Source organism: Metarhizium brunneum, chromosome 1 (genome assembly GCF_013426205.1).
Source record: "Metarhizium brunneum chromosome 1, complete sequence".
NCBI classification, from domain to species: Eukaryota; Fungi; Ascomycota; class Sordariomycetes; order Hypocreales; family Clavicipitaceae; genus Metarhizium; species Metarhizium brunneum.
Genome location: NC_089422.1, coordinates 7,605,048 through 7,631,945, shown reverse-complemented (window position 1 = coordinate 7,631,945; position 26,898 = coordinate 7,605,048). Strand labels below are relative to the sequence as shown.

Here is a 26,898-nt window from a genome sequence, read left to right as displayed (position 1 = left end):
GCGGCTCTGACATTCATGTTAGGTGTACTACTTCGTATAGACCTCGCTTGACAAGTTAGAAGGGAGGGACAAAAAAAAATCAAACTCAGAGTGGCATCAATGAGACTCCATCACGCCGGTGGCGGTAGTTGTTCCATCCACTCGGCATAAATTTCATTCCAATCTCGAACGAACTGAAGCTGCGATCGGCAACGGGTGGGTGGTCGGAAAGAGTTCATGGCATGCTTAATTTAGCCCTAGCTTCGAGTATCAATTTGGTTCCCGTCGAGTCATTGGTTGGATTCGTTCTAGAGGCATGCAGGCGACAGAAGCCCCCCAACACCTGGAGGCAAGGTTATCACTGTGGACGTTTGGTGCAGTTGTCTGGCCGCATCAAATTGCTCGCAATATGGCTACTCGCAGGTGCTTGAGTGGGTTCAGTACGCTCTTTTTTTTCCATCTCTCCCACTCCATCGCCTAAATACTGAGACAAGTTCGCCGTCCCGGTCCTTGGCTGCCTCACAAGTACCGAGTACCAGACCCTTTTGATGCTCGGAACCTGGCCGTGCGCCACCAGGCGGGAAAAGGACTTGTCCAGACTGTCTGTTGGCAAGCGCCAAAAATCAACGGAAGTCGACCGAGCACTACTTGCAAGTCGTCATTCGACGCTTCACACTCGGTTCAATCTTCTTGCTGGCAGCCGCTCTGGCAAAGCTGGGACAATGAAGACGCCCGGCCAGACGAGACAAGACGGGACGTTGACTTTGACGCTAATCAAACTTACGTATGTATGTACATACAACAAACCCAAAGTCGGAAATGCAAGACGACGACACGGACTTTATCACCGGACGTCATCCACTTGGACGTCCATGTCCCCATATTACCAAGTGGCCGGGCCTGAGTCAAACCACCAGACAACACAGACAATCTCTCCCCACAGCTGGTGCTGCCGATATGGCGCCGGGCCCGAAGCTGGCTCCCACTCTGGTTTATTTTTAATACCTTGCCTGTCCCTCTCCTCCCGTCCTCAAGCCTCTTCTCTCCAGTGTATGCATAATACAGGTCATGGGGTCGTCGTCCATTGCTCTCGTTTGCGGCAATGAAACATGAGAGGGAACCCAATGGTCCCGTGTCCGACCCGGATTGCCAGAGGGCCGTCGCCGCCACGGACCCGGTGGACGCGGCGCCGGCGGCAGAGCCAAGCTTGAGGGCAGAGCCGGTATCACGGGCTGTATCGACGCCGTCAACACCATCGTCACCACCGCCACCCCAAGTCGTTCACCAACCTGACCTGCACCGTGTGCCCACCGCCATTCTCGAAAAGATGGCAACCGTCCCGGCCAGCCAGGTCCTCACGGGTTCACATGATGTCGAGGCTGTGTCTCGCGTTGCCAGCGCGCCGTACAGTGCCTTCCCACGCCGGACCAAGATATGGATTACTACCATGGTCACCATTGCCAGCGTCATCTCGCCAATGACGGCCAACGTCTATTTTCCTGCGCTGGACTCCGTTGCCGACGACCTCAACGTGTCAATCGCCTTGATCAACCTCACCTTGACCACTTACATGATCTTCCAGGGGCTGGCGCCCACCATATTTGGCGACTTTGGCGATACAGCAGGTCGCCGTCCAGCATTCACGCTGGCCTTTACCATTTACTTGTTTGCCAACATCGGACTGGCCTTGCAGCGCGACTACACTGCTCTCTTGGTCCTGCGCTGCCTGCAGTCAGCCGGCAGCAGCGGCACCCTCGCCCTGGCGTATGCCGTTGTTGCTGACATTGCTTCCAGCGAAGAACGCGGCCGCTACATGGGACTTGTCGGCGCGGGCGTCAACTTTGGCCCTGCCGTCGGGCCGGTCCTGGGCGGCGTTCTAAGCCATGAGCTTGGATGGCCCTCCATCTTCTGGTTCTGTGCCATCTTCGTCTTCGTGTGGCTCATCCCATGGGTCTTGTCTGTGCCGGAAACATGTCGCAATGTTGTCGGCAACGGCTCTGTGCCGCCGCCAAGATGGAACATGACGGTGATTGATCTCCTGCGGCCGGGCGGCGTCAACCAGAGGCCAGCGTCGGCGCCCAAGGTCAAGATTCGCGTGCCGAATCCCCTGCGCACTCTTTCCATCGTCTTCCAAAAGGAAGAGGGGCTCATCCTCTTCATATCCGCCATCATGTACGTCAACTTCATCCTCATTGGTGCCACGCTCTCCATCCTCTTCAAGGAAATCTACGAGTACGACGACCTCGAGGTAGGCCTCTGCTACCTCCCCTATGGCGTGGGCTGCTGCATGGTCATGCTGCTGCAGGGGCACATTCTCGACCGAAACTTTGCCCGCATCGCCAAGAAGTTGGGCATGGCGACGAGCCGCAAGAGGGGAGAGGACATGCTCAGTTTCCCCATTGAGTCTGCTCGCATACAGCCCCTGTATCCTGCCATTACCGTTGGAGCGGCTGCCCTCATCGGATGGGGGTGGTCGCTGGAGGCCGAAACAACCGTGGCTGTGCCGCTGGTCCTGCTCTTCATTGTCGGCATGCTGGTGCCGTCGTCGTTTGGTGTCCTCAACACGCTGCTGGTCGACCTCAACGAGGACGCACCGGCCACGGCCGCCGCAGCCAACAATCTGACCCGATGTCTTTCTGGCGCTGCCGCCACCGCCATCGTCGACCAAATGTTTGATGCCATGGGCCGCGGCTGGACATTCACCTTGTTGGCTTTGCTGATGGTCGCATGCCTACCTGGGTTGCGCGTTCTGGAGAAGCGTGGTCCTCGCTGGAGGGCAGAGAGGGCAAGGCAAAAGGCAGACAAGCAAGACAACTAGACTCTTGCCAAGACGATGCGAGACTGGAAAGGCAGGTGACGCTGTGGCCGAGCATTTTAAGCAACCAATTGATGAATTGATGATAATGACAATTTCCGTCTCAACATGCAGGCGGGGAATGTAAAAGATACCATACCACAGAGACTTAGCATAGCGGGAGCGAGGACATTTATTCAAATATATTGTCCGTCTTTTGTTTTCCTTGTTTCTTTTTGTTCCGCTTTTGACACGGGTTTCATCTCGTTGGTGATAGTACATACCGAAACCGCTACAATGCAGTGATAGCCTTGTCCACAGATTCCCTCAATGACTCCCACATTAACCAATCTGATCTCGTCGTCCTGCCAGAATGACCATGTTAGCCTAAAAATGTCCTTCTACAGCCCCGGTATAAATCCAGCGAGGCATCCAAACGCTACGGCAGGTACTTACGGCAACAGCCCCATTGAGTTCACCTTCCAAATACCCACTCCCAGCGCAACAAGCTGCATCGCCACATACACCAACTTCGTTTGCAACATCTGAGCGGCGTTTTTCTCGGTATTGAATCGTTCAAAGGCCTGATTGGTAGCCATCAAGCCTGCGATGGGGTTCTTGAATGCCATAAAGACCATCATGATGCTGAAAATTTGGAGCGAGTTGCCGGACATGTACATCATGATGACGGTCATGGGAAGTGCTTTGACGGGACCGAGGGCGACCTCCCATGCCTTTTTAAGCTTGAGGGTTTCCATTTCTTCGCCAGTGGGTGCCTTTCGAGGAGGTTGGCTTTTCCCATCCTTGTTGGGTTTCTGGTTCATTGATCATTAATATATAATGGAGAGAAATGAGGTTGAAGATAACGAGGAGAGCACGGGCAATTCGCCATGCCTCCCGAGTTGCGAACGTACCTTGGAGCCCGACGGGCCTGAGGAGAAGCCAATGGGGTCGGGGACGCCTGGGACCCTGGCTTTGGCACCTGGAGGTGAGCGCAGCTGCGAAACCCAGGTGGGAACGTTTGAGTCTGGTGTAGACATTGCTATTGCAGACGTAGACGCGAAGCGGCTCGATTGATTGTTGCAGTGGGAGTAACGATGGAGGTTGAGGCCTAGACACCGCGTTGAGTAGGCGTCCGCCGTTGATGTATCAACTGGTGGCTCCGGCACGTGGGTCCTTATCGATAGCGCCTTGGATTCTCTGTGCTCCGAAAATAGGCAGCTCCAGCATGGTCTCAGTGGACATGCGACTGCTCAGTGTCTGCTCGGTTACTTTACAGTGGGGTCTAGAACCCTGACTCAGGCTGGTACAGGTCCAGTCGACAGTATATGTACAACGTTCAAGTTGGCAGCACTTGAGCTTGAGCGCAGACGCCGGCACGTTGGCACTGCTGGTTCGAGTACCCCTTTCGACTCGGGCTTGACGGAACGAGAACTCGGCTACAATTATAACCTGCTCTCTTGTCAACTGGTTGTCGTTACGAACGCGGCGAAGTTGAACCACACCATTCTCGACCCAAGGCCTTAGTGCTGCCAATTTCATACGCTTGGGTTCATCTCATCACGACGTTTCTATTGACAGCACGACAAGGGTTGGTCCGCCGGCGCAAAGTTTCCCTTGAAGCTACATGTGACGATTTCCCCCCCTCCATCGCCAACAGCAACAGACTGTGCGGTCGTATCTCTTCTTGACTGGTTGGATCTCCCAACCGGGCGTGCCGCCCTATCAACATTTGACGTTTGTGACCATTGATCATCGAAGCATACACTGGGCGAAAACCAGCCTCCTTTGGGTGGTGTGGACGAGTGAGTCCCGGCGACCGGCACGTCCATCAGCATTTTGCGTCGCGTGACGAAGCGGCATTCACTCCTATCGCCGAGACGAAGAGCAGACCACCACCACCACAGGCCAACTGTGTTTGCTACGTAATTTGTAACCTGGTAACCAGGTGTCCTGGGTCATCGCGCCATATAACCACAACCGCCAGCTACCACCACCATGTCTTCTAAAGACAGTGGCGGGGATTCAAAGCTGTTTGCTCGAGTAAGCTTGCTCCCATCTTCTTCTGTCATACATTTGCTCTCCCTACTTTGTTTTCTACCACCTTGCGACCTTATCCTTTACTTGCCCCCGGGAAAGACTCCTGACCGCTGTCACTTTGACACTCAACTGACCCCTCTACATCGCTTAATAACCTGTATTGGAAGTGCAGTGGCGACATCGCAGCGCCCTCCGTGCCTTTGTCTTGCTCATAATATGCTTCCTATACCCTGCGCACCTGATCCTCTGCCCATTGCGAGATGATGGCTGTGTTCCCAATGTACATGCCACCGTTGGCATTCGATAGACTAAGAACTCCACAGGGCAAAGTAGCCGAGCTGCGACTCGAGCTGAACAGCGGCGGCAAGAAGGATAAGAATTATGCGATAAAAAAAGTTGCCCTCAAGAGAATCGTTGCGAACATGACGATGAGCAATAACGATATGGTGGCGCTGTTTCCGGACATAATTGCCTGCATGCACATTCCCAGCTTGGAAATCAAGAAGATGTACGAAGCCAACACGCCTAGCATTGGCCAAGCCATGTCGCGACTAACAACGTCTAGGTGCTTCTTATACCTGGTCAACTATGCTCGAGTACGACCGGAAATTGCCGTCAAGGCCATTCCGGTGCTGGAAAATGTAATTGACACCTCAACTCTGCGAGATGGAAAAGATGATGCTGACTTTCTATTAGGACATGGAAGACCAAAATCCTTTAGTACGAGCCCTCGCACTGCGAACAATGTCATATATACACGTCAAAGAGTTTGTCGAAGCAACAGTTCCTATCGTAAAGCATATGCTGCGCGACAACGATCCATACGTCCGCAAAACAGCAGCCTTCTGCGTTGCCAAACTTTACGACCACGACCGACAAATGGTTGAACGCTCGGACCTTATCGATAGACTAAACTCTCTGCTACGTGATGATAATCCTACCGTTGTTGCTAGTGCGTTGGCGGGACTGATGGACATCTGGGAAAGAAGTGATGCTATTAAGCTCACTATTGATTATAGCAATGCATCAAAAATGGTGGCAATCTTGCCTGATTGCTCAGAGTAGGTGGCTTGACAAAATCCCAAATCCTGGTGGAGTTGAACCATGTTAACACAGGAATAGATGGGGTCAAACGTACATTCTTGAGGCGTTAATGTCCTATGTGCCACAGGAAACAGGCGAAGCTGCTTTGCTGGCGGAGCGCATTGCACCACGCCTCTCACACTCAAATTCATCTGTTGTGTTGACATGCATCCGCGTTATTCTGTACCTGTTGAATTACATTGCAGACCAAAAGCAAATCACTACACTTTGCAGAAAGCTTTCGCCACCATTAGTTACTCTTCTCGCCAAAGGCCCTGAAGTCCAGTACCTGGCGCTTAGAAATGCCCTGTTGATCTTACAACGACGACCCGAGGTGCTAAAGAACGATATCCGAGTATTTTTCTGTAAATACAATGACCCAATCTACGTCAAAGTCACGAAACTGGAACTCATTTTCATGCTTGCCAATGAAAACAATATTGATGAGGTGCTGACCGAGCTGCGAGAATACGCGACGGAAATTGACGTTCACTTTGTTCGAAAGGCCGTTCGTGCGATAGGAAAGTTGGCTATAAAGATTGAACCAGCGGCTAAGCGGTGTATTGACCTTCTATTGGAGCTTGTCTCAACGAAAGTCACGTACATTGTTCAGGAGGCGACAGTGGTCATCAAGAATATTTTCAGGAAATACCCCAATCAGTACGAGTCCATCATCGGCACCTTGTGCGAGCATCTCGATTCGTTAGATGAACCAGAGGCCAAGGCTGCAATGGTCTGGGTTATTGGACAGTACGCCGATCGTATTGAGAATAGTGATGCACTTCTGGAGGACTTTCTCTATACATTCTCAGAGGAGCCTGTTGAGGTTCAACTGGCTCTCCTGACAGCCACGGTGAAGCTATTCATTCAAAGACCAACCAGAGCCCAAGAACTGGTTCCGAGGGTTTTGAAATGGGCGACTGAGGAGACAGACAACCCCGACTTACGTGATCGAGCGTACATGTATTGGCGACTGTTGTCAACAGACATGAACGCAGCGAAGCAGATCGTCATGGGGGACAAGCCGCCGATCACTGCTGAAGCAGAGAGGTTAGAAGCGCCGACCTTGGAGGAAATGTGTCTCAATGTCGGAACCCTGGCAACCATATACCTCAAACCAGTCCAGACAGTCTTCCGGTCAGCGCGCCCACGGAAACTTCAAGAATCACCTGCGTTGCAAAAGCAGAATTTGCTGGTGGATGCAGATAATCAAAAGAGCATCAGCATGTTTGGTCGTGGCGGGCAGCCTACAAATATTGACTTGAGGAGTCGTAATGCCGCCCCTGCCAACGGGGAGGGCAACCTGTCGCAAGCAGTCAGCGATGCAGACGCATACTTTTCCAGTATTGGAACGCAAATGGCGGCGATGACATTAGACCAAGGCGAGGATATGTTTGGCGGCGGCAGCGGGAATATGACGGGCTATGTTGTCAGTGCTCATGCACCACAAGCTGTGCTGCAACCAGCGCAAGGGGCAGGGAGTAACGGCGATTTGTTGGCGCTCTGAGATTGGAGACAGGTTGAAGTTGAACGGATGTTTTGGCAGGATTTTCATGTCAGGCGTACATTATAAGCGAAGGATTATATTGCAGATAGTGTCAGTGACAGTGGACATAACAAATCTTACCTATGGGTGCACGGCATTTCAATATACGACATAAAGCCACCGTCTCCGCACATTTTCTTTTCTTTTCTCGAAGACGACAGAGCAGGTTGCTTAATGCAGTAGCATTCTCTCGTATACGGAGTACCCTGTACCGCCTTTTACCTGCGGGGGCTGTCCAAGCCAGCAAATATGTTGAATACCTCATGAAATCGTTGTATGGATACCTACCTAGGTAGTACTTACGAACCCAAGTTAGACCAGTAGGTCTAAAAGCGGGAGAAAATTCATATGAGAATTATCATGCACCTACTTGGCATGCTGGCACGAACCGCATTACGTGATCTGGGCACAAGCTTGTATCAAAGTTTTTCAATCTTCTGGTTCCTCGCTATTTACATGCTTTTTAGTTCTTTATGTGTATTCATGATAACAAGAGTACGCAATGCCCTGACAAAGCTAGCCCCTGAACCATTATGGCGAAGTGCTCTATTGGCCTTATGTATTTTGATAGGAATACCTGTAGCTGATCTACCTGCTGGTCCGACAATAACCACGGGAGGTTTTGTTTCTGATGATTTGGAAGCCGACCGGATTACACTACTCCTCCGTCCGGAGAAGCTTGGTTCGTTGTAAAAGAGTCCCTGAAGAGAGGCTAAGCTGAGGAGATGGTTAGGCGGGTCCATTATACTTTTTGCCAATCTTCGACTACTTAAAACTACAGCTGGATATTGGGTGCTACATTTACTAGCTATTCCCAGAGTATTTTCCAATAAATCCAGTACATTTGTCTTCATGTTTTGTATTTTCTGTAAGCACGGATGGTAGATTCTCACTACGGTAGGAAAGCAAAGCAGGTATTTCATACCGAGTGTGTACCAAACGTCGTGACGGATGGCGGTGCGTCGAATTAAGACCAGGTCAACTACTCGTACTTCAGATTCGAAGTACGCAATCAAGTAATACGATCCTCGATTAAAAACATTGGCTGTGTTGGTGAGCCCAGCCCAGGCCGCGATGAGGAAGAGGATGCACAATCTGGAACACTGAGCCACCAACTCAGCTTTCAGCTCGCAGTGGGTATACCAGCAATCTGGTTACGCCCTACCGCACCGCAAGGGGCGAAACGCCAGCCCATCGATGCTGTGCCCAGCTGTCGTGTTTGCCTTTGCGGATAGAGGCGAAGAAAGGGGAGGGGGCTGGATATCTGTTGTTGGAGAAGTTGACGCCACAAACATGCCACACGCCTGTGAGTGCTCATGTTCGCGAGCTGAAGTTTGTTGGGCTCGGCCTTTTAAATCTGGCGGCGTGATTTGCGGAACCGGGCCGTGTTTTGGGCCAGCATCATGAGGCACGCAGAAGACGAGCAAAGGCTGTTCATGCCTGCAGGGTTCAAGGCGTGAGCACGGAGTACTAGTGCGTATATTGTGACGAACTGGACGGGGAATCGTCCATGCATCTAGATTCAGGTGGAGAAGGGAGGCGGCAAGGTGTTGATGAGATCTTGGACGAGCCTTTTGCTTCTTCTCTTTTCTCTCGTGGGGGAACTCGCATGCATAGGAGGCAAACTGCTGCTCGTTGCATCGACATGGGTTGAGGGATGCCGCCGGCTAGTTTGAGATGGATGTTGTCTGCTCAGCATTTCTGTGTCGTCGACTCTCTGCGTGAATGAGCTCATTGTGACGCAGCGCCCAATTACGACTGGCCGTGTCGAGATGGGTGTGCATGGCGTTTTACCGATTGGCATACAAAGATGCTGCTTCGACCATGACGGCGGCTGCGGCTGTGTCTGGCGCAAATGCATTCGAGGTTTGTCTAACGTGGAAGGCTGTTCTGTTTGTATGTACTCGGTTGTCTGTTTCTTGGGCGGGTCTGAAGAGGCCTCATTAGTATTACATTTTGATGTGGCGCTGTAGTACTTGCTTTCTTAGTTGCCCCGTCCTGTTGTAAAGTAGGTTGCAACTCAACTAGAGGCCCGCTTAATGACGGTTGGGCACAATGTTCCACGAATAGATGTCAATCATTTCCATGGCCCACCATCCCCAGACCCGCGACCTTCTGGGTGTTGAGGCGTTTGGCTTGAGCTCTTTGAAGATTGACAGCATGAGCCACAGGGAGCATGGAGGAAGGGGACAAGGCCGGACGAGGCAGCAGCTGCACGAACATGATAGCCACCAGTGCCACCACATGCCTGTAAAAAAAAAACAAGTTCAAGACGTTTGAGGATGCTCTGATACACACCGCTCACCCCAAAAGATTGCAGTAGCCAGCTCTGTGTACAAATATTCAATGTTGCGTCACTGCACACAAGGACCTTGAGTGTATACAGACGAGTACGTGCACTCCCATGTACACCTGCACGCTGCACGCTCGCATGTGTACTTTGGCGCGGCGTCGCAAGCCCGTCTTTCCTTCTCACACTCTGTGTCGCTCGTCGCTCCTTCTTGTCCACGCAGGAGGACCTGACATGGAGCACTTGAGAAGCCGGGCTTCCGTGTGTGCCCCCACTCCCGCCTGCTCCGGCGAGCCTGGTCGTCCTCGTAGTCAATCCGTGACTTTGCTTAACCTGACATCTACATCATCATCTTACCACTGGTCTCCGAGGACATCCGACCTCTGCTGTTTATCGCTCAAGGCCAGGTCGAGGGCCGCTTGATCTTGGAGCCCATATATGAATTGATTGCCCCAGCATTATCTTATACGCCTGCGCTTTGCTTGCGTCCCTGCTTGCTGGCTGCAGGACCCCCGTCGTACAGCCACCCTGCAGTCCCCAGTGCTTCTGTATCTTTCGGCCACCGCCGCCGCCGTTGTTGCTGCTGCGCATCTCCATGGACCCAGCCATGAGTTCTGCCAACAACCACAAAACCGTCGGTCTTCCCGCTGACAACACTCGACTCCAACAGCCCAGCGACGCCGTCCCCATGGAGAACATGGCCCAAGGAACCACGCCGGCCGAGGACCTAAAGCCGGCCGCCCGTGTCGATGCCTCCGAGGAGTCTGAAATTGTCGCCACTGAGCCACTGCCAGCATCCAAGGCAATCCCTACCGATCCCGAGCAACGCAGCACAGAAAATGAGGACAACACTGAGGCCGTGTCAAAGGGCAAGGAGAAGGAGGAAGTGGCCCCCGTGCCGCCTACTAAGGAGAGGAGCGATTCCATCATGGCTATTGGGCCTGCGCAGGACGATATTCATACCACCCCTGGCCAGTCGGACGGTCCTGTCTGCAACATCACCCTCCTGCTGACTTCGGGAAGCCGTCATCCGTATAAGATCGATGCCAAGTATCTCACCAGGAGAAATGTTGCCATGCCCGACGAGACAGAATCTGGACAGCCAGACCCGTTTAGTATCAGCATCTACACCTTGAAGGAACTCATTCTACGAGAGTGGAGAAGCGATTGGGAGGCGAAGCCTGCTAGTCCCAGCAGCATAAGACTGATTCACTTCGGAAAGCTACTGGACGACAAAGAACAGCTGAAGAGTAAGCCATTTTTCAAATTGAGCCATGGTGTGAAGAGTAAAGCATTTCTCTAACCCTCAATGACAGAGTACCAATTCAGCACAGAAAGCCCCAATGTAGTGCATATGAGCATTCGTCCTCAGGACCTGGACGAAGAAGAGCCCAAGTCGGGAAGCAAAAACCTTCCAGGCGGAAGCGGAGACGGACAGCGATCCAGACCGGGTGGAATGTGCTGCGTCATCTTATGAGGGCCTCTCCTATCCCGTTGATCTACCTTAACTCACTGCACTTTTGTGGATATTTGCTTTAACCACGACTAGAGAGGTGCTGTTTGCAATTTTTGTGCCGGCTCATTTTATTGCCGGAGCCTTTTTGGAAAGACAGAACATACGTCGACTTGTACATTTTCCACGACGAGCTGGCTATCGAACTAAAGAGGCCTAGCGAAGCCTGAGAATGGCGTCCTTTACCTGCAAGGGAGTCAGCGGCCTACCGAGTCTGTGGCATGCAGTTTGGCAGCCACAACATAGTCACCTCCCGGCTTGAAGAGCCAATCAACATACACACACTCATTCTAATACTCAGCACATCGTTTTGGGTTTATTCTATTTGGAACTGGAAAGCAGCGATTGATGGGAAACATGATGGAAGAACGAAAGGATTACCGGAGTCAACATTGGCGCATCGTCATGTATAAATGATTTGGCTATTTTTATCATTGTCAACCTTTTCATCCAGAGGCCTTGTTATATATTTGTCAAAAACGTTGGGTATAGACCCTATCAGCGCGGGCCTTTGGAGTCTAGGCCGTCTTCACCAACAGAATAGAGGAATTGCAGTCAATTCACTACTGTTCTTACAATCTTGCGAATCTTGTGACTTGCTTGTGACCGGATTTGCCCACGGCTTTCAAGCACGGCATGAGAAAGTGTAGCATTCAAGTTGAGGTATTAGAGCATCCCAAGGACTCACTCACTAAATAGGGCACGTAGTAACACCTTCAGTATTCCGAAGCATATTTCACGACATGGCATGGCAGCCCTTATCCACGCCGCTATATCGCAGTATCTTGGGCGGAATGATCACAGGGTTGGAGTAGACAAGGTCGAACAGATTTTGCCCCCCCCACTCTGTAGTCCAAAATGTTCACTGTATTGTGTCGTAATAATGTTACACATAATCTAGCCGCTTCCATCATCCGCATTCATGCCCCAGAAATCCAGAAGACCGCAGCCCGCTTGTTCTACTACTGAATCTTGAGCTTCTTCTCCATCTCATCATGGACTCCAGGAACACCCTTCATCTCCTCGCCGGTGAATACATCCTCCCACGTAATCGTGTCTTCTCGTCCCTTCAGGATATCCTCGTGTACGCTGGCCAAGCCGTTTCCAAGCGCCAAGGGCCGCCACTCGCCGTCTCTGACAATCTTGAGCTCCATGCCCCGACGGACGGGCTCGGCAATTCCGAATGTTCGACGGAGCGATTCCATGCGGGCGGCCTGCTGGGTCGCCTCCCAGTTCTTGAGACGGGCTTCGAGGGGGTGTGCGGAGGAAGGCTTGTTGGCGGCCGCGTCGTAGGGGGACTGGCCGACGCCGTGGCGGAGAGTATCGTGGACGCCGGGGGCGGAGGGGGCGGACGAGGTGTGCGATGTGTGGGTGAAGGACTCGGGGTTGGAGTTTGCGGGCACGATGCGCATCGACTGTAAATGTTAGTCTTCTTGGAGATGGACGAGGATGGGAAGGCGAGGCCTACCATCTTGACGTAGGTTTGTGGAAGGGAAGAAGTTATGTGGTGTATCTTGTGCGGTTGTTGATTTGGGCCTCGTGCTGGTGCAAAGTGTAGGGCGAGGATGGCAGTGAGAGCGGAGATGGCAATGCGTGGTGCAGGTTGGCGTTGATGGTGTCTGTGAGTGTCGATGATGAAGCTTGGAGCTGCCTTCAGGCTACGAGTAGCCTCGCGTCCGTTGGTTGGCCGCGAGCGGTCTGTGCTGCGCCGTGAGTGGGTTGCTCAAAGGTACGTACCTCTGCGTTCTGACCCGCGGTTTGTCATGTCAAAATGCCAATTCATCCCGGCTATTACCAAACCATACCGAGCTGGCTACTTTGAATTCAACTTGAGTCACACTAACATCGATGCCCTTTGCCGAATAGGATCTCGCTGGAAACCCAAGTCGGGATGTGAGGCTTCCATCACAACGCATAGGCAACGGTTAGGCCGCACCAGACATTATGAGATCCATACCCTCGCGGCTGCCCATTATTCGCATTGCGAATGGCACTTTTCATCGCCATCATCCGAATTCTCAGGTTTCTCATGCCAATCCATCCTTATTCAATGGCCTATCCTTTGAGCTGCCATCTTCGTCACTCCAACCGCACAATTGGTGCGTCGTGGGGCCCTCGCTCTCGGGAAAGACGACGTTTCTCCAAATCCTCCGAGGGCGATTGCTCTGTGAGCCGCCTACGGCTCGGTCATACCCATACTTATCCGGCGAAGATGTATCCTCGCGGCTGAGGAATCCGCAAAATGCTATTCGGTACGTTGGCTTTGACGCGGAAGCCATCGGGGGTGGACTGGGAGGCAGTGTGACAACATCAGCGTACCTGTCGGCCAGGTATGAGTCGAGGAGGGAGATTACTGATTTTCCATTGAGAGACTTTCTCTTGGGGAATACGGAGCTGAATCCCCTCAAGGCACCGCTGGGGGAAGATAACGAGGGCGCCGTATCGAAAGAACTGTTGAACAGGGTGGTTACGGATTTGCGATTGGGCCATTTGCTCGACTTGCCTGTTACCTTTTTGAGCAATGGGCAGGGAAGACGGGCACGAATTGCACGAGCCTTGCTCACACGGCCAGAGGTTTTGCTGCTGGATGAGCCGTTCATGGGGCTCGATCCGACTACGGTGTCGGGACTCAGCCCGCTGTTGCAATCGCTTGCTGAGAAGGCAACTCCTAGACTGGTGATGAGCGCGAGGCCGCAGGATCCATTACCGGAGTGGATTACGCATTTGATTTACTTGAGAAACGACTGTCAGGTTTCATCAATGGGACCTAAAGAGGTTGTGTTGGACGGTCTGCGGAGGTATGTTCAAGGAGTGAAGCTGGGCGGCCTCCTGGAAGACGATAAACTCCCAATCCATACACTATCTGAAGTTGGGCGCGTCCTGGGGTCAAATGTGCCATGTACTCCGACGAACGGAAGCCAGGGCAGCGAGCACGAGTTACATCCTGCAAATCCCGACGCAGAGCCTCTCGTCGAAATGGACGGGTGCCGTGTACAATACGGGGACAAGATTGCCCTGGGAAATTGGTCGCAAGAAACGCCACAGGGCCCCAAGGACGGCCTCGTCTGGACCGTTCGAAGAGGCGAGCGCTGGGGAGTCTTTGGCCCGAACGGCTCCGGCAAAACCACCATCGTGTCTCTCCTCGGCTCCGACCATCCGCAGGCGTACTCCATGCCCATCAAGCTCTTTGGCCGCAGCCGTCTGCCAGAACCCGGATCGTCCACGAAACCCTTGACATTTTGGGACATCCAATCGCGCATCGGCCACTCCAGCCCCGAAGTCCACCAGCACATGCCCCGAGGCCACACGATTCGCAAGGTCATTGAGAACGCATGGGCAGCTACATTTGGCGCGCGGCCGAAACTAGACGCCAGCGCCAGGGCAAAAGTAGATGCTGCATTGCGGTGGTTCACTCCCGAACTGCGGCCTAATTCCGAGTCGAATCTACGCGGGGACGACTTGTCGTGGGCGGACGAATACATGTTTGGAGAAGTCTCCTTCTCGGCTCAACGCGTGGCGCTCTTTATACGATCCATGATAAAGTCTCCCGATGTGGTTGTTCTAGACGAGGCGTTTAGTGGCATGGATGATGCGGTCCGCGACAAGTGCGCTTTGTTCCTTACAGATGGGGAGAACAAGATACACGCTGGCGGAGAGGTTGTTCGGAGTGAAGTTGGGAAGAGGGGAGAGGTCGTTGTCGAGGGGCTGACGGATCAACAGGCACTTATCTGTATTGCTCATGTCAAGGAGGAGGTGCCGGACTGTGTGAGGGAGTGGATGTGTTTGCCAGAGGCGAATACAGGGCGTAGGGCGAGGTTCGGGAGGCTGGATGGGCCTTTGGGTCATGATGAGAGGAGGTGGTTCGACGTGTGGGGGTTCTCTGCGTGATGAGTTGATACATCTCGAAGGCTGTGTTGGGGGAATGACGATCTTGTGTGGGCGTAGATGCTAGAAGATGCTAGACATACATGATACATAGTCCGTACTTCTAGCTTTTATAAGCGACACAGGATAAACCGCCGATTTTACATTCGTCGAAACACATACCGCTGAGATAATCTGATCCCATGGCATGTTTTCCTTGGTAGAAAAAAAAGACTCTTGATTCCCCCGGTAAAAAACCAGCCATCTAAGAACGCGGCGTAAAGGGGGAGCAGTGATGGAACGTCGTCCTCACATGACGCCATCCCACACCTCAACCTCCAAGACCACCGACCACCACCACCTCCAGCTATCAAAACCTCCTCCTTCACAATCGCATGACCGACACAAGCTCGGAAATGGGCGCAAAACCGGCCACAATGCCGACCGCACCCCCATCGCGCCCCCCCACGACCTACCTCGACGACGAGGACCTCAGCGTGAAATGCTGCACCCCAATCACGTCGCTCGTAGCGCCAGTAGAAGTCGGCAACATAGGGTTCGAATCTTCCTCCTCCCCCGCCAAAACAAACGACGATTCCAATGAAAAAGAAACAGCACTAACGATCGACAGGTCCGGGCGCGCCGGAACATCGGCCTTCTTCGCCTGGCCGCTCCTCGGCCCGCTCCTCTTCGAAAACGAGACGAGCGACGCGCGCGACCACTGTGCCAACGAACGGAGTACGTCTCTGCCCTCCCCCCCGCGATGCGAACGCGGTGGCTAATTGCGCAGCGTTCCTGTCCTACCTCCGTCTATCCGTCTTCATGGCCATCCTGTCCGTTGCCATCACGCTCTCGTTCCACATCAACTCCAAGCCGACGGATCTTGAAAGACGCATATCCAAGCCTCTCGGGGCCATCTTTTGGGTTTTCAGCGTTGTTATGCTGGGTTTAGGGCTGGCAAATTACATCAGTATGCTGATTATTTTTTTTTTTAATTTCCTTCCTGGGCAAGAAGAGGGAGCAAGTTGGCAAATTGTCGAGGACGGCGAGCTAAGTAATGTGCGTAGAAACAGTGAACAAGTATAGCAAGAAGGCGGCCATCGTGCAGACCGGGTGGAGGACGCAGCTGGTAAGTGCACACAAACCATTTCTGCATTCACCCCCCCATCTACTACATTCGGATACGTGTAGGGAGAGAGCAAAGAGAAATGTGCGGGTACTAATTGTGTAGATTCTGGGGACATTGGCCTTTTGCATCATCGGCTCGAGTATAGTTTTACTCGTCACTACCAGAATTCGTCATCAGGGAGGGGGTTGATCTTTGTGTTTTGGATATCCCCATATCGTTTCCAGCCAGGGACATTTGACTGTGAGAATAACATGCCGAGGCATTTACAGAATCTAACCCTGTGATAAATACTTCAAGGTGTCTCTCATTTAGCCCAAGTATTTACTGAATCCAACAGGACACCAATTCGCTTAGTTTCGCTTTGTTTTGCACGTTGACAAGCATAAGTAATATACAAGCACGACTCATCCCAACCCAAGGACACAGAAACACAACAAAAGACCATATCACGCCTTGGGTTTACAAAATAGGTCCTCCGCCATGTTGTTTGCAATGGGATGATTCTTCAAATAGTCCTCCCCGCACTCACCAACCTCTCTCCGGAACAATGTAGTGTACTCACCTGCATCCTCGGCAATGCTGTCTTTCGTCTTAGCCTGGCCATCCCACGACAATAGTGGTAGGGGGCCGGGTGATTGCAGCTCCCCATTGTGAGGTAGGGTCTCCAACATGTCGACTGGAGATACTGGGTCAAAATCCTCGTCCACTTTGTCTGAGTAGTCTTTGGGCGACTTTGGTCTCGATTCATCCTTTGAGTATTCCTCTGGTGCATCGGGAACGTCGCTATGCACGCCGATGATAGCTTTCGCCGTCTCTCGGCTAGGATACAGTGTAAAGTATCCTCTTACGCGTGACAGCCGCAGAGCATATTCCAGCCATGCGGGATATTCCTTGCTGGCCTGCTTCTTTGCCAGCAGGGCGGGTGTTGAAGACATTGATCGTTTCTTGTAGAGTGTTTGCGCCACGAAGTGATGAAGCTCTACCCATTTTCCGCCCAAAAACACCATGGCCTCGCTGTTGGGCCGCTGCCACAAGAAGGCGGTCTCACCCGGCTCGTCTTTGTCGCCGTGGACTGGCTTGGGAGGTGTGAAGGGCTGGGATCCGTCTATTAGCGTAGTTGGTACTGAGAGGCTGATGCCCAGTAGGCTTGCGTGGTAATCTTCCATCCGAGCAAATTTTGAGTGAAGCTGATACAAAAGTGAATATTTCACGTCTAATATTCAATTAGTGCGAAGTCGAACTAGGGGTATTAGGCCGAGGGAGACGGAGACGAACATTGGAAGAATTGGGGCGTAAGCTCTGTATGAGAAGCTAGCACCAAAACATGAGAGCGCCGAGGGTCAGTTGGCCAGAACGATTCGACGAAGCGCACAGAACTATCTTCCTCTTCCATCAGCTGTCGCGTAATTCGGCGACGGAGTGAAATCATCTGTGGTCTTTGTCCGTCAGATGGAGTTGGACGCGGCCATTTGAAGTTTGCAAGATAGGACTCCAACGGCGCATCCACGACATAAGGAAGCTCGACGGTAATGTGTGGGGTCTGAATACCAGCAAAGTCTGCCCTTGCAATCGACCTGAGCAGCCTCTCGAGGTTTGCTGTACCGGTGGGTGCTGCATGAATCAAGATATCAAATCGAACATCATTCCAAGCTACAGGATTTCCAGTCCGGTTAATTCAATTACCTCATTATGCGACGCGCCCTTGAACTTACCTGACAGAGCTGCTGAATCTAGTTTGGATATCCACGCGAGACTTGTTCGAGATTGCTCGGGTAGCTCTATCAGAGCAGATTGCGTGGACGAAACCTGGTCTCGGACCGCGCGGAGGAAGTAGCTTTCTTCTGCGTTTGTGGAATCTACGAATACCGCTTGTGGGTGCATGTGGAAATTCAAAAGATCTGAGGATGACACTATTAGCTTGGAAATCCTTGCGACCTAGAACAAAGCACAGTAGGGCTACAAAATATTTAACCACAGTGACTAGATACCCAGACGGCGGAGAAACATAGCCAGAGATGGTGAAATGTAGAAGACTGCATTTGATGACAAGCAGATATATCTTGCTAGACAGTATCGTGGGGCGCGCGGCAACAACGTACACAGTGCTTTCACAATGGCCAAGGACATGCGACTCTCAGTCGACATTTGGGAGTGGTCTGGGCGAGCATCTATTGCGTAGGGCATTAGAAGGCGTTGCAGACGATCTTCCACGGCAACAACAAGTCATACCATGTAAAATAAGCGGGCACGTCTTGTCGATACCATTGACCTTGAGGAGGTCCTGCATCGCAATATCCGCCGTGCCGATAAAGGCAAAATGAACATAGCTCTGGCGCTCGATTCCCATTTCGCATGCCATAGGTAGCAAGGTAGAAACACTTTTGAGACTGGCAGCTGCAAATAGGACGTTGCGATTATGGGGTGAATCTCCGCCGGTCGACGCGATGGCTCCCAGTGACGAAGCCAGTGCAGGATACCGTATTGGGCCGTCATATTTGGGAGGAGACTTGGCACGGCCGTTGTCAGGCTTGTGACCTTCCTTGCTTTCTTCATCAATGGACTCATTCGGCGATGAAATGCCTTTCTGTTGGCCATCGACCTCTGCAGGTGGCGGCTGGTGCGGAGGCGATGGCTTCTTAGGCGCACCGTCAAGATGCGCCGTCCGGGCTGGATCAAAGCGCTCCTTGTAAGCGGCTGCGACGGCGTCGGGATCGTCTCTGCTTCCCGGTAGGGCAGACGAACTTGGCGAATGGGCGCGGTTGAAGAGATATACAAGAAAAACTATGACAAGCGCATATGCTGCAAGGCGTTTCACCCAGGTCCGGCGTGGCATTCTAGCCGACTGCCACTGCGCACCGTAGCTACGGCCATGTTTGGAGTGCCTGGGTAAGGGGAGGTCATCGTCCTTCTTGGATATCTCGTTGGCATGACGCCATGGGGGCCATAGATGCCGTGGATGCCATCCGCGCGATGCGGGCATGATGTGAGGTATCTCTGGCTCCAAGGTACCCAGCAACCGAAGACGATGTGATGATCAGGATACAGACACCATGTCAGCAGCCACAGCTCACAAGGGTCCGGAGCTGGCCAGGATTGCAGGGTGCGATAATGGCAACGGGAAACAAGGCGGGCGCGTCAAGTCAAATCACGATCTTGTCTTGACTTACGGAGTACTACTCCGTACACGGCAAGGACAGATATGGATCTGCGATGTTTGCTTTGGGCCGCGGAGAAACATATAGGGTCATCGGGGGATGACTGAGACGAAGAAAAGGATCTGCGTCGGTACTCCCCGTCATGGGCGTATGCAGGTGTGTGAGTTGGTGATGTGTGTGAGCGCGTTGCAGGAAGAGGGATTGGATTGACTCAAATTTGCCAGATGGATGTAGTTGGCAGGTGGCGTATGGAGTATGGTGCTCGGTGTGCGGTGTGCGGTGTACGGTGTGCGATACACGGTGTGCATTGCATGGTAGGCTATCATGCAACTGGGAAGGTGCCCGGATACCTGGTTCCCGGGTTGGTATCTACTGATGGGACAATGAGACGATGAAAATGCTGATCTTGGTGTCTCAAACCCTGGGCAGATGTGGTGAGACGAGACTGCGGGAGACTACGGCGCAAACATGAGTTGAATGTCGGGACGCGGCCAAGACACGACGGGACATTTAAGGGCCCTGGGCGGGCACTTTGCACCAGACGCCAAAGGTGACCACTTTACCCAGCTAGGCAGCTGATTTACTTTGGCCAGACCATGTCGAAACCGTCTAATACAGGGTATTACTTGGTACACACGTACTCTGTACGGAGTAGTACACGAAGTACTATTCCGTAGACATGCCCGTGTCGTCGCCGTTGACGCCACATCTACCGAGTACCCAGCGGGGCATCCGCTGTGGGGTCGTTGGTGACGATGGGCAGCAACACCAAGACACAAAAAAGACATGGGAAAAAAAAAAGTTGCGTCTGTAAGCTCTCGCGTCGAGTCTTCACGCCGCCAATTGGCACCAGCACCGCCTCTCTTCCGTCTTTCTTTCGCATTCTCCCTTCACATAGCTACAGAGTAGGACGACTGGGGACCAAAAAAAAAAGGAATTTTCCAATTTAGACCCCGCCCAACCCGCACACCATGGGTAAATCGCGTCGCAACCGAGCCGGTACCTCTCAGCGACGAGACCCCCTCGCCAAACCCGTCAAGGCACCCTCAGACCCTGAACTCGCCGCTCTTCGAGAAGCCAAGATCATCCCTGTCATCAACGACCTTCAGAATCCCGACCCCAAGTCTCGCTCTGCCGCTGCCGTCGCCGTCGCCAACATCATCCAGGACACCAAGTGCCGCAAGCTCCTGCTCCGGGAACAAATCGTCCACATCATCCTCACACAGACTCTGACCGATGCGGCTCTCCAAAGTAGAGCTGCTGGATGGTGCATCTTGCAGGGCTTAGTTCTGGAGGAGGAGGATGATTTTTGCGTGCACCTGTTCCGCTCTGATATTCTGCCAGCTATCGCACACGCTGCTAAGAATGTTTCGGACAAGTTATCGTCCCTCGGTGCTGGCTCCTCAGAATTTTCCCCGCCAGAAATGCCCCTTGTCTTCGGCATTTCTGCGTCTCTGATTACCTTGCTTACTACATTGGCCGAGGCTGCTGACGATATTCTGGAAGCCATATCCTCCAACACCACAATCATTGACTTCCTCTTCGTTCTTGTTGCCCAAGACGTTCTTGTTGCCCAAACCAACACCGACGATGCCGAATCCGACGGTATTTCAAGCCTCCGAGACGTTGCCTTGGCTTGCCTTATGCTTCTTACCGAGGAAAATGGCAATCTGGCCAAGAAGATTGTCACCAACTCTAAATGTTATCAGGCCATGTCATCTCTCAAGAACCATGTCACCGGCGAGGGCGTCCTGGCTTGTGCCACCCTTCACAATGTCTTTTCTGCGCTTGAGGGACTCAAGGACGCACCCAATGTTACCAGCGCAGACGATTCCCTACTGATTCCCACACTTACCAAAGCCATTGCGACTATTCAGCCAGATCAACAGGCTGCTAATGGCAGTCAAGGCAGGTCAAACCCACTGAAGATGCAGCGGCTGGCTCTCGAAACATTGGCCTCCATCGGCACGACTCTGAACTCTGCCAACGTGGGCACGCCCGTCCCCGCAAAGCCTGACGCCGAGGAACCTAAAGACGACGAAGACATGAATGATGCCGATGCAGGCGGCTCTAACGCCCAGGATGAAGTAGAAGAAGAAGAAGAAGACGACGACGACGACGAAATGGACCAGGATGCGATGGAAGCCGATATGGAAATGGTCACTGGCGTAGATGACGACGATGACAAAGCCAACATCGACGACATGCCCGTCCTAAAAGCCCTTCTCCAAACTGCCCTCCCTGAACTCATTCGCATCTCCTCCTTCCAACCAACCAACAATGACTCTCTGCAACTCCATGGTCTCGCCCTCTCCGCCCTCAACAACGTTGCCTGGTCCGTCTCACTCGTCGACTTCTCCGTAGACCAAAACGCCGGCATCCAAAAAGCCTGGGCCCCCGTCGGCCGCACCCTGTGGGAACAAGTCATTACGCCCATTCTCTCCAGCGACACCGCCGACGTCAATCTCGCCACGCAAGTGACGGGCCTCGCATGGGCTGTATCCCGCAGCCTCGGCGGCAGCACACCCCTCAAGGGCGACGAGCACCGCAAATTCATCTCCCTCTACCAGGCCACCAAGTCCATGGACCCTCAGGATTCTGAAGATCCCTTCCAGCGACTTGGCGTCAAATGCGTAGGAGTGCTCGGCCAGCTCGCCGCCGATCCTGCCCCAGCGTCTCTGAACCGCGAAATCGGCACGTTCCTCATCACCCTTCTCGCCGGACTGCCTGATACACCCGCCGCCGATGCCGTCGAGGCATTGAACCAAGTTTTTGACATTTACAGCAGCGAGGGATTCGCGTACGACGGGGAGGTTTTCTGGAAGGGCAATTTCCTGAATCAGCTCGAGGCTGTGCTGCCCAAGGCCCGAGCAATGGTAAAGAGTGTCGACAAGAAAACGCAGCCTGAGCTGAGGGCCCGCGCGGACGAGGCGGTGATGAACCTGGGAAGATTCTTGGCCTACAAGAAGAAGAAGAAGCCCGATGATGTCAACGGCTCTTGAAAGAGAGAACGAGGTGGAGACGAATGAATCATGAATGAGACATGCTGCAATCTGGCAATGATCTGTTTGCTAAAAGGGGCTGAACATGGATCATATGCATTGGAATAGTAGACTGAAGACTAAAAGTTGACTCACTGGAAGCATTCGCAGTTCCACATTACGAACAAGAAATCCTGTCCAGCGAATATAATACATTACCGTATTCCCCAGCAAACAGGGGACAAAAAAAGTACTACACTTGCGGCTCTGCCGATATCGACGCCTAAAAACTCCTCAGCACCGCTCAAACACCTTGTATAACCCTTTCAAGCTCGCAACCTCCAAGATGCCCCCGTCCATGAGCGCCTTTGTCGCCACCAGCTTTGTTTTGAACGCCGGAAAGAATATATGCTCTACTGCCCATCTGACATGCTGCCTTCTCGTCCTCATCTCTTCGGGGATTTCCTCCTCTTCCTCACCCCCACCCGGAGCTGGCGGGGTAGGTAACTGCTCCGGCACGTAAAATGTGGCCAGCTCTCGCGTAAAAGAATCAAAACACTCCTTTTCATCGTTCCAGTTGACATTGGGACCGAGTCGTAGCAGGAACCGAGGGAGCTTCGACAGTGGGGGCGTGTAACCCTTCAACATCAACGGAATAGAAATCAACTCGCCTGTTGGCGACACTTCAAGAGAAAAGTACTCGTGAAGCATTTCCCTGCGCTCAATGAGCTGATTGGCAACTTTATCAACAATCTTCTCCACGGGGAAATCATGGTCAGCTGCCCCTAGGACTTTCTTTTCGGTCTCAGCTGCCATTTGCAGCATGTCTCTAAGTCCCAAGGGAGGACTAAATCGAATAACGCCAAAATTCCCAAAATCTGTAAGTCCCAGCTGGTAAAAATATTCAAAACATGTGTGGCCGTAGTCTACCAGGTATAGTCTGACACCGCTCTGAATAGCTGCCAGCCTTCGACTATCGTCTACTATGCCAACAAATGTATGTGATGCAAAGATTTCAGTTAAATCGTGATGTATGTTGTCCCGTACTTCGCTGCGCAGTTCCTTTATACTTTTTAGCCGGCACGCAGTCATCTCTCGGTCATTCGTTTCGTATTCAATATTTTCCGGTACCGCCAGTGGCTCTTCCTCTTTGGACGTCTTTGCCTTGGATCCCTCACCACTATCAGCGTGGGAGAGCATGGTAGTAATTTTGCGTGCATACGTATCAGTTCGGACCAAATCGTTTGAATTACGCCTTCTCTTACCCGTCACCATGATTCTCGGAGATGACTGATCCTCGTCCATGGATTCGGGTACGGGTTTTGCTCCGGGAAGCAATGTTTGTGTCTTAAAGGTTCGGCTAGTATCGACATGTGCTAAACGTGACTCCAGCTCGGTGCAAACTGCGTGGAGGATTTCATCCTCATTCAGGAAATGAACCTCCCGTTTTGTTGGGTGAACATTGACATCGACTCGTGCAGGATCGATTTCCAAACTAAGATAGACAAAAGGGTGGCCACCCTTTGGCAGAAAATTCAAATAGGTCTGTTCGATTGCCTTTTTGACATTTGCAGACTCGACGCTCCGGTTGTTTATGAAGAGGAGAAACGTCGTCTTTTTGATATGATAATTTGCGTTGGTCGCCAGGACGTGAGCTTTGAAGCCCCAGCGTGCATCGGATGCAGAAAAATCGACCAACTCATTGGCGACGCTGCTGCCATATATCTGACGCACTCTATCCAGCGTAGTAGCTTGGCTTTGGATTGACAAGGTGTTGGAAGATTCACCAGCCTTTTTGCAAGTAAAACCGACGCCTTGACAGTGGATCGAATAGCGGCCAACCATGTCGATGATTTTGTTGAATTCATCAGAATAGGATCTGAAGGCTCTTCTTCGAGTTGGGATACTGAAGAACAAGTCCTCCACTGTGATTTGAGTCCCTGGTCGACCTGCGACTCCCTTGGGCTCCGCGGGCTGGCCAGGTTTGGGAGCAACCATCTTGCCATCTAGATAATGTGCGCGCCATGCCAATGGTGAATCTTTTGTCTTGGTGGTAACTGATAGATGGGCAATATGGCTTATACTAGCAAGGGCCTCTCCGCGGAAGCCATAAGTACCAATGGATGACAAGTCCTCGAATGCTGTGATTTTGGATGTAGTGTGGCGTTCACAGAGGATAGCCAGATCCTCCTTCTATTATCCCATATCAGCAAAGTCGGTCGAATCACGGCAATGAAGCACTAGATGCCAGCGGGGGATAATGCATATATATACCTCAATCCCACAGCCATTATCTGTGATCTGGAGGAGCTTCAGCCCGCCATCTTTAACGAGGATTTCCAACGCCGTAGAGCCGGCATCCACAGCATTCTCGACGAGTTCTTTGAGAGCGTGCACAGGGGCGACGATAATCTCGCCGGCTGCAATCTTATTCACGACGTCTGGATCCAACGCCTAATTTGCAGTCGGGGCAGAACGGTTAGCAAGCAAGGCCTATCATTTGTCATTTTTTCCCCTTCTTCTTCCCGGGCAACACCCAGAAAGGGGGTGGGCAGCAAGATGTCAATTTACCTTAATTCGCCGAGCGGGCCGAGGATCGTCCGGAATGTCATCTGCCTTGCGTTTCCTACCCGCAGGTGCATCCAGATCCATTTCCTCCATGTCTTTGATATACACCAAGCCGATGAAGAGTCACGATAACTTGACGGGATGCGTGCCACCAGTGGCACCAGCACACCAAGACTAGCGTGGCCGCGTACCGCTCGCTATCCGGCTATGCGGCAGCATGGACAAAACCACTGCCAAGGCTTCGGGGAAAGCCGCAATTCCGACCAGAAATAGACAACGGTTTCAAGAGGCAACGCTGACAAGAGAAGAGACAGGACAAGAACAAGGGGGGGTGGCGTGAATAGGCGAAGGTGAGAGAGAGTGGGGTTCGTAAATGTTCAAGCTTCGCGGGACCATCGAATTCAAACGGGACCCGCAGAGACGCGAGGCTTCCGCGCCTGCACGTGACCGTGCACCATGCGCACCCCGTGTAGTACGGGATTAACCAGGGATGTACAGCAAGCGCGGGCAACCCATTTTTTCGCTGCCAAGCTGCCCTGGCCCGTCCGGTCTTGTAAAGGTATCATGCAGATGTTCGGGGTCGACGCATTGTCCGGGTGGAAATGGGGGCCAACTAGCAACGGGATGTGACTTTGTCTCCGGACTATTGAATACCTCTAGGTACTTGACCCAAGGTATGTACATACATACAATAAGTACTTGGATGTACTAGTAGTACGGAGTAGTAGTACTTGCGACTAGTCTGCTGCGACCGTCCCAAGTGCCAGCGGATGGTCCGGTCCCCAGCGGCCCAACGGCCCCGACACCAAAAATCCCAGACCACTGATATCCCCCGTTGCCAGCCGTCGAGTCGCTCACTCTGAGACTGCGATCTTATCTGCCGTGTGCCGCCGCCATCGCCATTACACTCATGCTCCCCTCCTTTTCCCTTGCAGAAGCAGCCACGCAAAAAACTATCCGCACGCCACACAAACCACCATCGAAACATCACGCCATTACTGATTCCGCATGTACAACACCAAGCTGCTCTCATTTGCGCATTGAAGCCTCCAAAAAAAGATTGAAATTGGCCCCCACTGTTGAGATTCCATTGGGCCGGGGTTTTTGGACCCTGTTGACCTGGATCCCCCGCCCCCTGGTCCCCCCAATTGTCTTGGACCGTGTACCACACCCTTGGGATGGCGGCTGTGGATGGCGGTGGACAGGCTGTGGGATGCTTGGATGCTTCCATGTCCCATCCTGGCAACCTGGCTAGCGCAGATCTCGTCCTCCCCGTCCGGATGCGCGACGTCGGAACCCTTCGGGCGTCGTTGAATGCACTCATTTTCAGTTGCGATGGGTGCTTCCTGTGCGGGGATAAGGCAAGAAAATCAAACAAAACCTGCCCGCCCTGGCTCGGGCCTCGCATGGCCATGCCAGCTTTGCCATCATCTGATTACGACCCGTCACTTTTTGGGCAAGGATGGTGGGCTGCGGCCTCAATGCTGTGTCTGGTTTGTGCTCGTGCTCGTGCTCGTGCTCGTGTTTGTGATTGTGCTTGTGCTTGTGCTTGTGCTTGTGCTCGTTTGCCGCCACTTCAGACTCCTTCCTACTCCGTATACTTATGTACCTCCCCTTGATCTGGCCCAAGTTTCTCCTCCGTCCGAGTACTTATGTACATGCAGAGTTTGCTCACCAAGGTTGGCCAACGAACCAACACAACACACTCGGCAAAATCTGGCAATGACCCCCTGCCTGGTCGCCCGGACTGTCCTGCTTGCATCAAGTGCTAGACAGTCACTTCTCCGCTCTGCTCCGCGTGCTTCGTTTTTCGTCATGCTCTAAGAAGAACCTAGCTTTGTACTTAAACGTGTACCAACACCTCACAAGGCCAATAGTGCGTCATGGCTCATATGACGAGACGGGATATCTGAACGTATATCACCAGCTTTGTTCTTTAATAAGGTTATTTGGTAA

General features: G+C 52.6%; 10 protein-coding genes across 10 annotated transcripts; 6 read left to right on the top strand and 4 right to left on the bottom strand.

Annotated features, from left to right (window-relative positions):
* Positions 1-1,081: 1,081 nt before the first annotated feature.
* On the top strand, positions 1,082-2,797 carry ITP1_1 (Itaconate transport protein; the record flags this gene model as incomplete). The annotated part of the gene is made up of 1 exon (XM_014692752.1): positions 1,082-2,797. The coding sequence occupies one exon, from the start codon at positions 1,082-1,084 to the stop codon at positions 2,795-2,797; it is 1,716 nt and encodes a 571-aa protein (XP_014548238.1).
* Positions 2,798-3,065: 268 nt separating this feature from the next.
* Positions 3,066-3,813, bottom strand: EMC4 (ER membrane protein complex subunit 4; the record flags this gene model as incomplete). The annotated part of the gene is made up of 3 exons (XM_014692753.1): positions 3,066-3,138; positions 3,230-3,588; positions 3,688-3,813. 3 exons carry the CDS (start codon positions 3,811-3,813, stop codon positions 3,066-3,068), a joined length of 558 nt encoding a protein of 185 aa, XP_014548239.1.
* A 958-nt stretch (positions 3,814-4,771) lies between these two features.
* On the top strand, positions 4,772-7,403 carry Ap1b1_0 (AP-1 complex subunit beta-1; the record flags this gene model as incomplete). The annotated part of the gene is made up of 5 exons (XM_014692754.1): positions 4,772-4,816; positions 5,137-5,321; positions 5,379-5,454; positions 5,510-5,874; positions 5,936-7,403. The coding sequence occupies 5 exons, from the start codon at positions 4,772-4,774 to the stop codon at positions 7,401-7,403; spliced, it is 2,139 nt and encodes a 712-aa protein (XP_014548240.1).
* A 2,936-nt stretch (positions 7,404-10,339) lies between these two features.
* G6M90_00g023140 (uncharacterized protein) lies at positions 10,340-11,209 on the top strand (the record flags this gene model as incomplete). The annotated part of the gene is made up of 2 exons (XM_014692755.1): positions 10,340-10,982; positions 11,049-11,209. 2 exons carry the CDS (start codon positions 10,340-10,342, stop codon positions 11,207-11,209), a joined length of 804 nt encoding a protein of 267 aa, XP_014548241.1.
* A 998-nt stretch (positions 11,210-12,207) lies between these two features.
* Positions 12,208-13,028, bottom strand: UMP1 (Proteasome maturation factor UMP1; the record flags this gene model as incomplete). Its single annotated transcript, XM_014692756.2, has 3 exons — positions 12,208-12,660; positions 12,714-12,943; positions 12,983-13,028. 3 exons carry the CDS (start codon positions 13,026-13,028, stop codon positions 12,208-12,210), a joined length of 729 nt encoding a protein of 242 aa, XP_014548242.2.
* Positions 13,029-13,189: 161 nt separating this feature from the next.
* Positions 13,190-15,133, top strand: G6M90_00g023120 (uncharacterized protein; the record flags this gene model as incomplete). The annotated part of the gene is made up of 1 exon (XM_014692757.1): positions 13,190-15,133. One exon carries the CDS (start codon positions 13,190-13,192, stop codon positions 15,131-15,133), a length of 1,944 nt encoding a protein of 647 aa, XP_014548243.1.
* Positions 15,134-15,546: 413 nt separating this feature from the next.
* G6M90_00g023110 (uncharacterized protein) lies at positions 15,547-16,427 on the top strand (the record flags this gene model as incomplete). The annotated part of the gene is made up of 5 exons (XM_066129902.1): positions 15,547-15,665; positions 15,741-15,847; positions 15,900-16,079; positions 16,177-16,238; positions 16,341-16,427. 5 exons carry the CDS (start codon positions 15,547-15,549, stop codon positions 16,425-16,427), a joined length of 555 nt encoding a protein of 184 aa, XP_065985824.1.
* Positions 16,428-16,684: 257 nt separating this feature from the next.
* Positions 16,685-19,218, bottom strand: G6M90_00g023100 (uncharacterized protein; the record flags this gene model as incomplete). Its single annotated transcript, XM_066129901.1, has 5 exons — positions 16,685-17,451; positions 17,514-17,888; positions 17,951-18,136; positions 18,338-18,406; positions 18,468-19,218. The coding sequence occupies 5 exons, from the start codon at positions 19,216-19,218 to the stop codon at positions 16,685-16,687; spliced, it is 2,148 nt and encodes a 715-aa protein (XP_065986104.1).
* A 1,146-nt stretch (positions 19,219-20,364) lies between these two features.
* On the top strand, positions 20,365-22,395 carry SYO1 (Synchronized import protein 1; the record flags this gene model as incomplete). Its single annotated transcript, XM_014692760.1, has 1 exon — positions 20,365-22,395. The coding sequence occupies one exon, from the start codon at positions 20,365-20,367 to the stop codon at positions 22,393-22,395; it is 2,031 nt and encodes a 676-aa protein (XP_014548246.1).
* A 273-nt stretch (positions 22,396-22,668) lies between these two features.
* Positions 22,669-25,035, bottom strand: Mlh1 (DNA mismatch repair protein Mlh1; the record flags this gene model as incomplete). The annotated part of the gene is made up of 3 exons (XM_014692761.1): positions 22,669-24,567; positions 24,649-24,828; positions 24,946-25,035. The coding sequence occupies 3 exons, from the start codon at positions 25,033-25,035 to the stop codon at positions 22,669-22,671; spliced, it is 2,169 nt and encodes a 722-aa protein (XP_014548247.1).
* Positions 25,036-26,898: the final 1,863 nt, after the last annotated feature.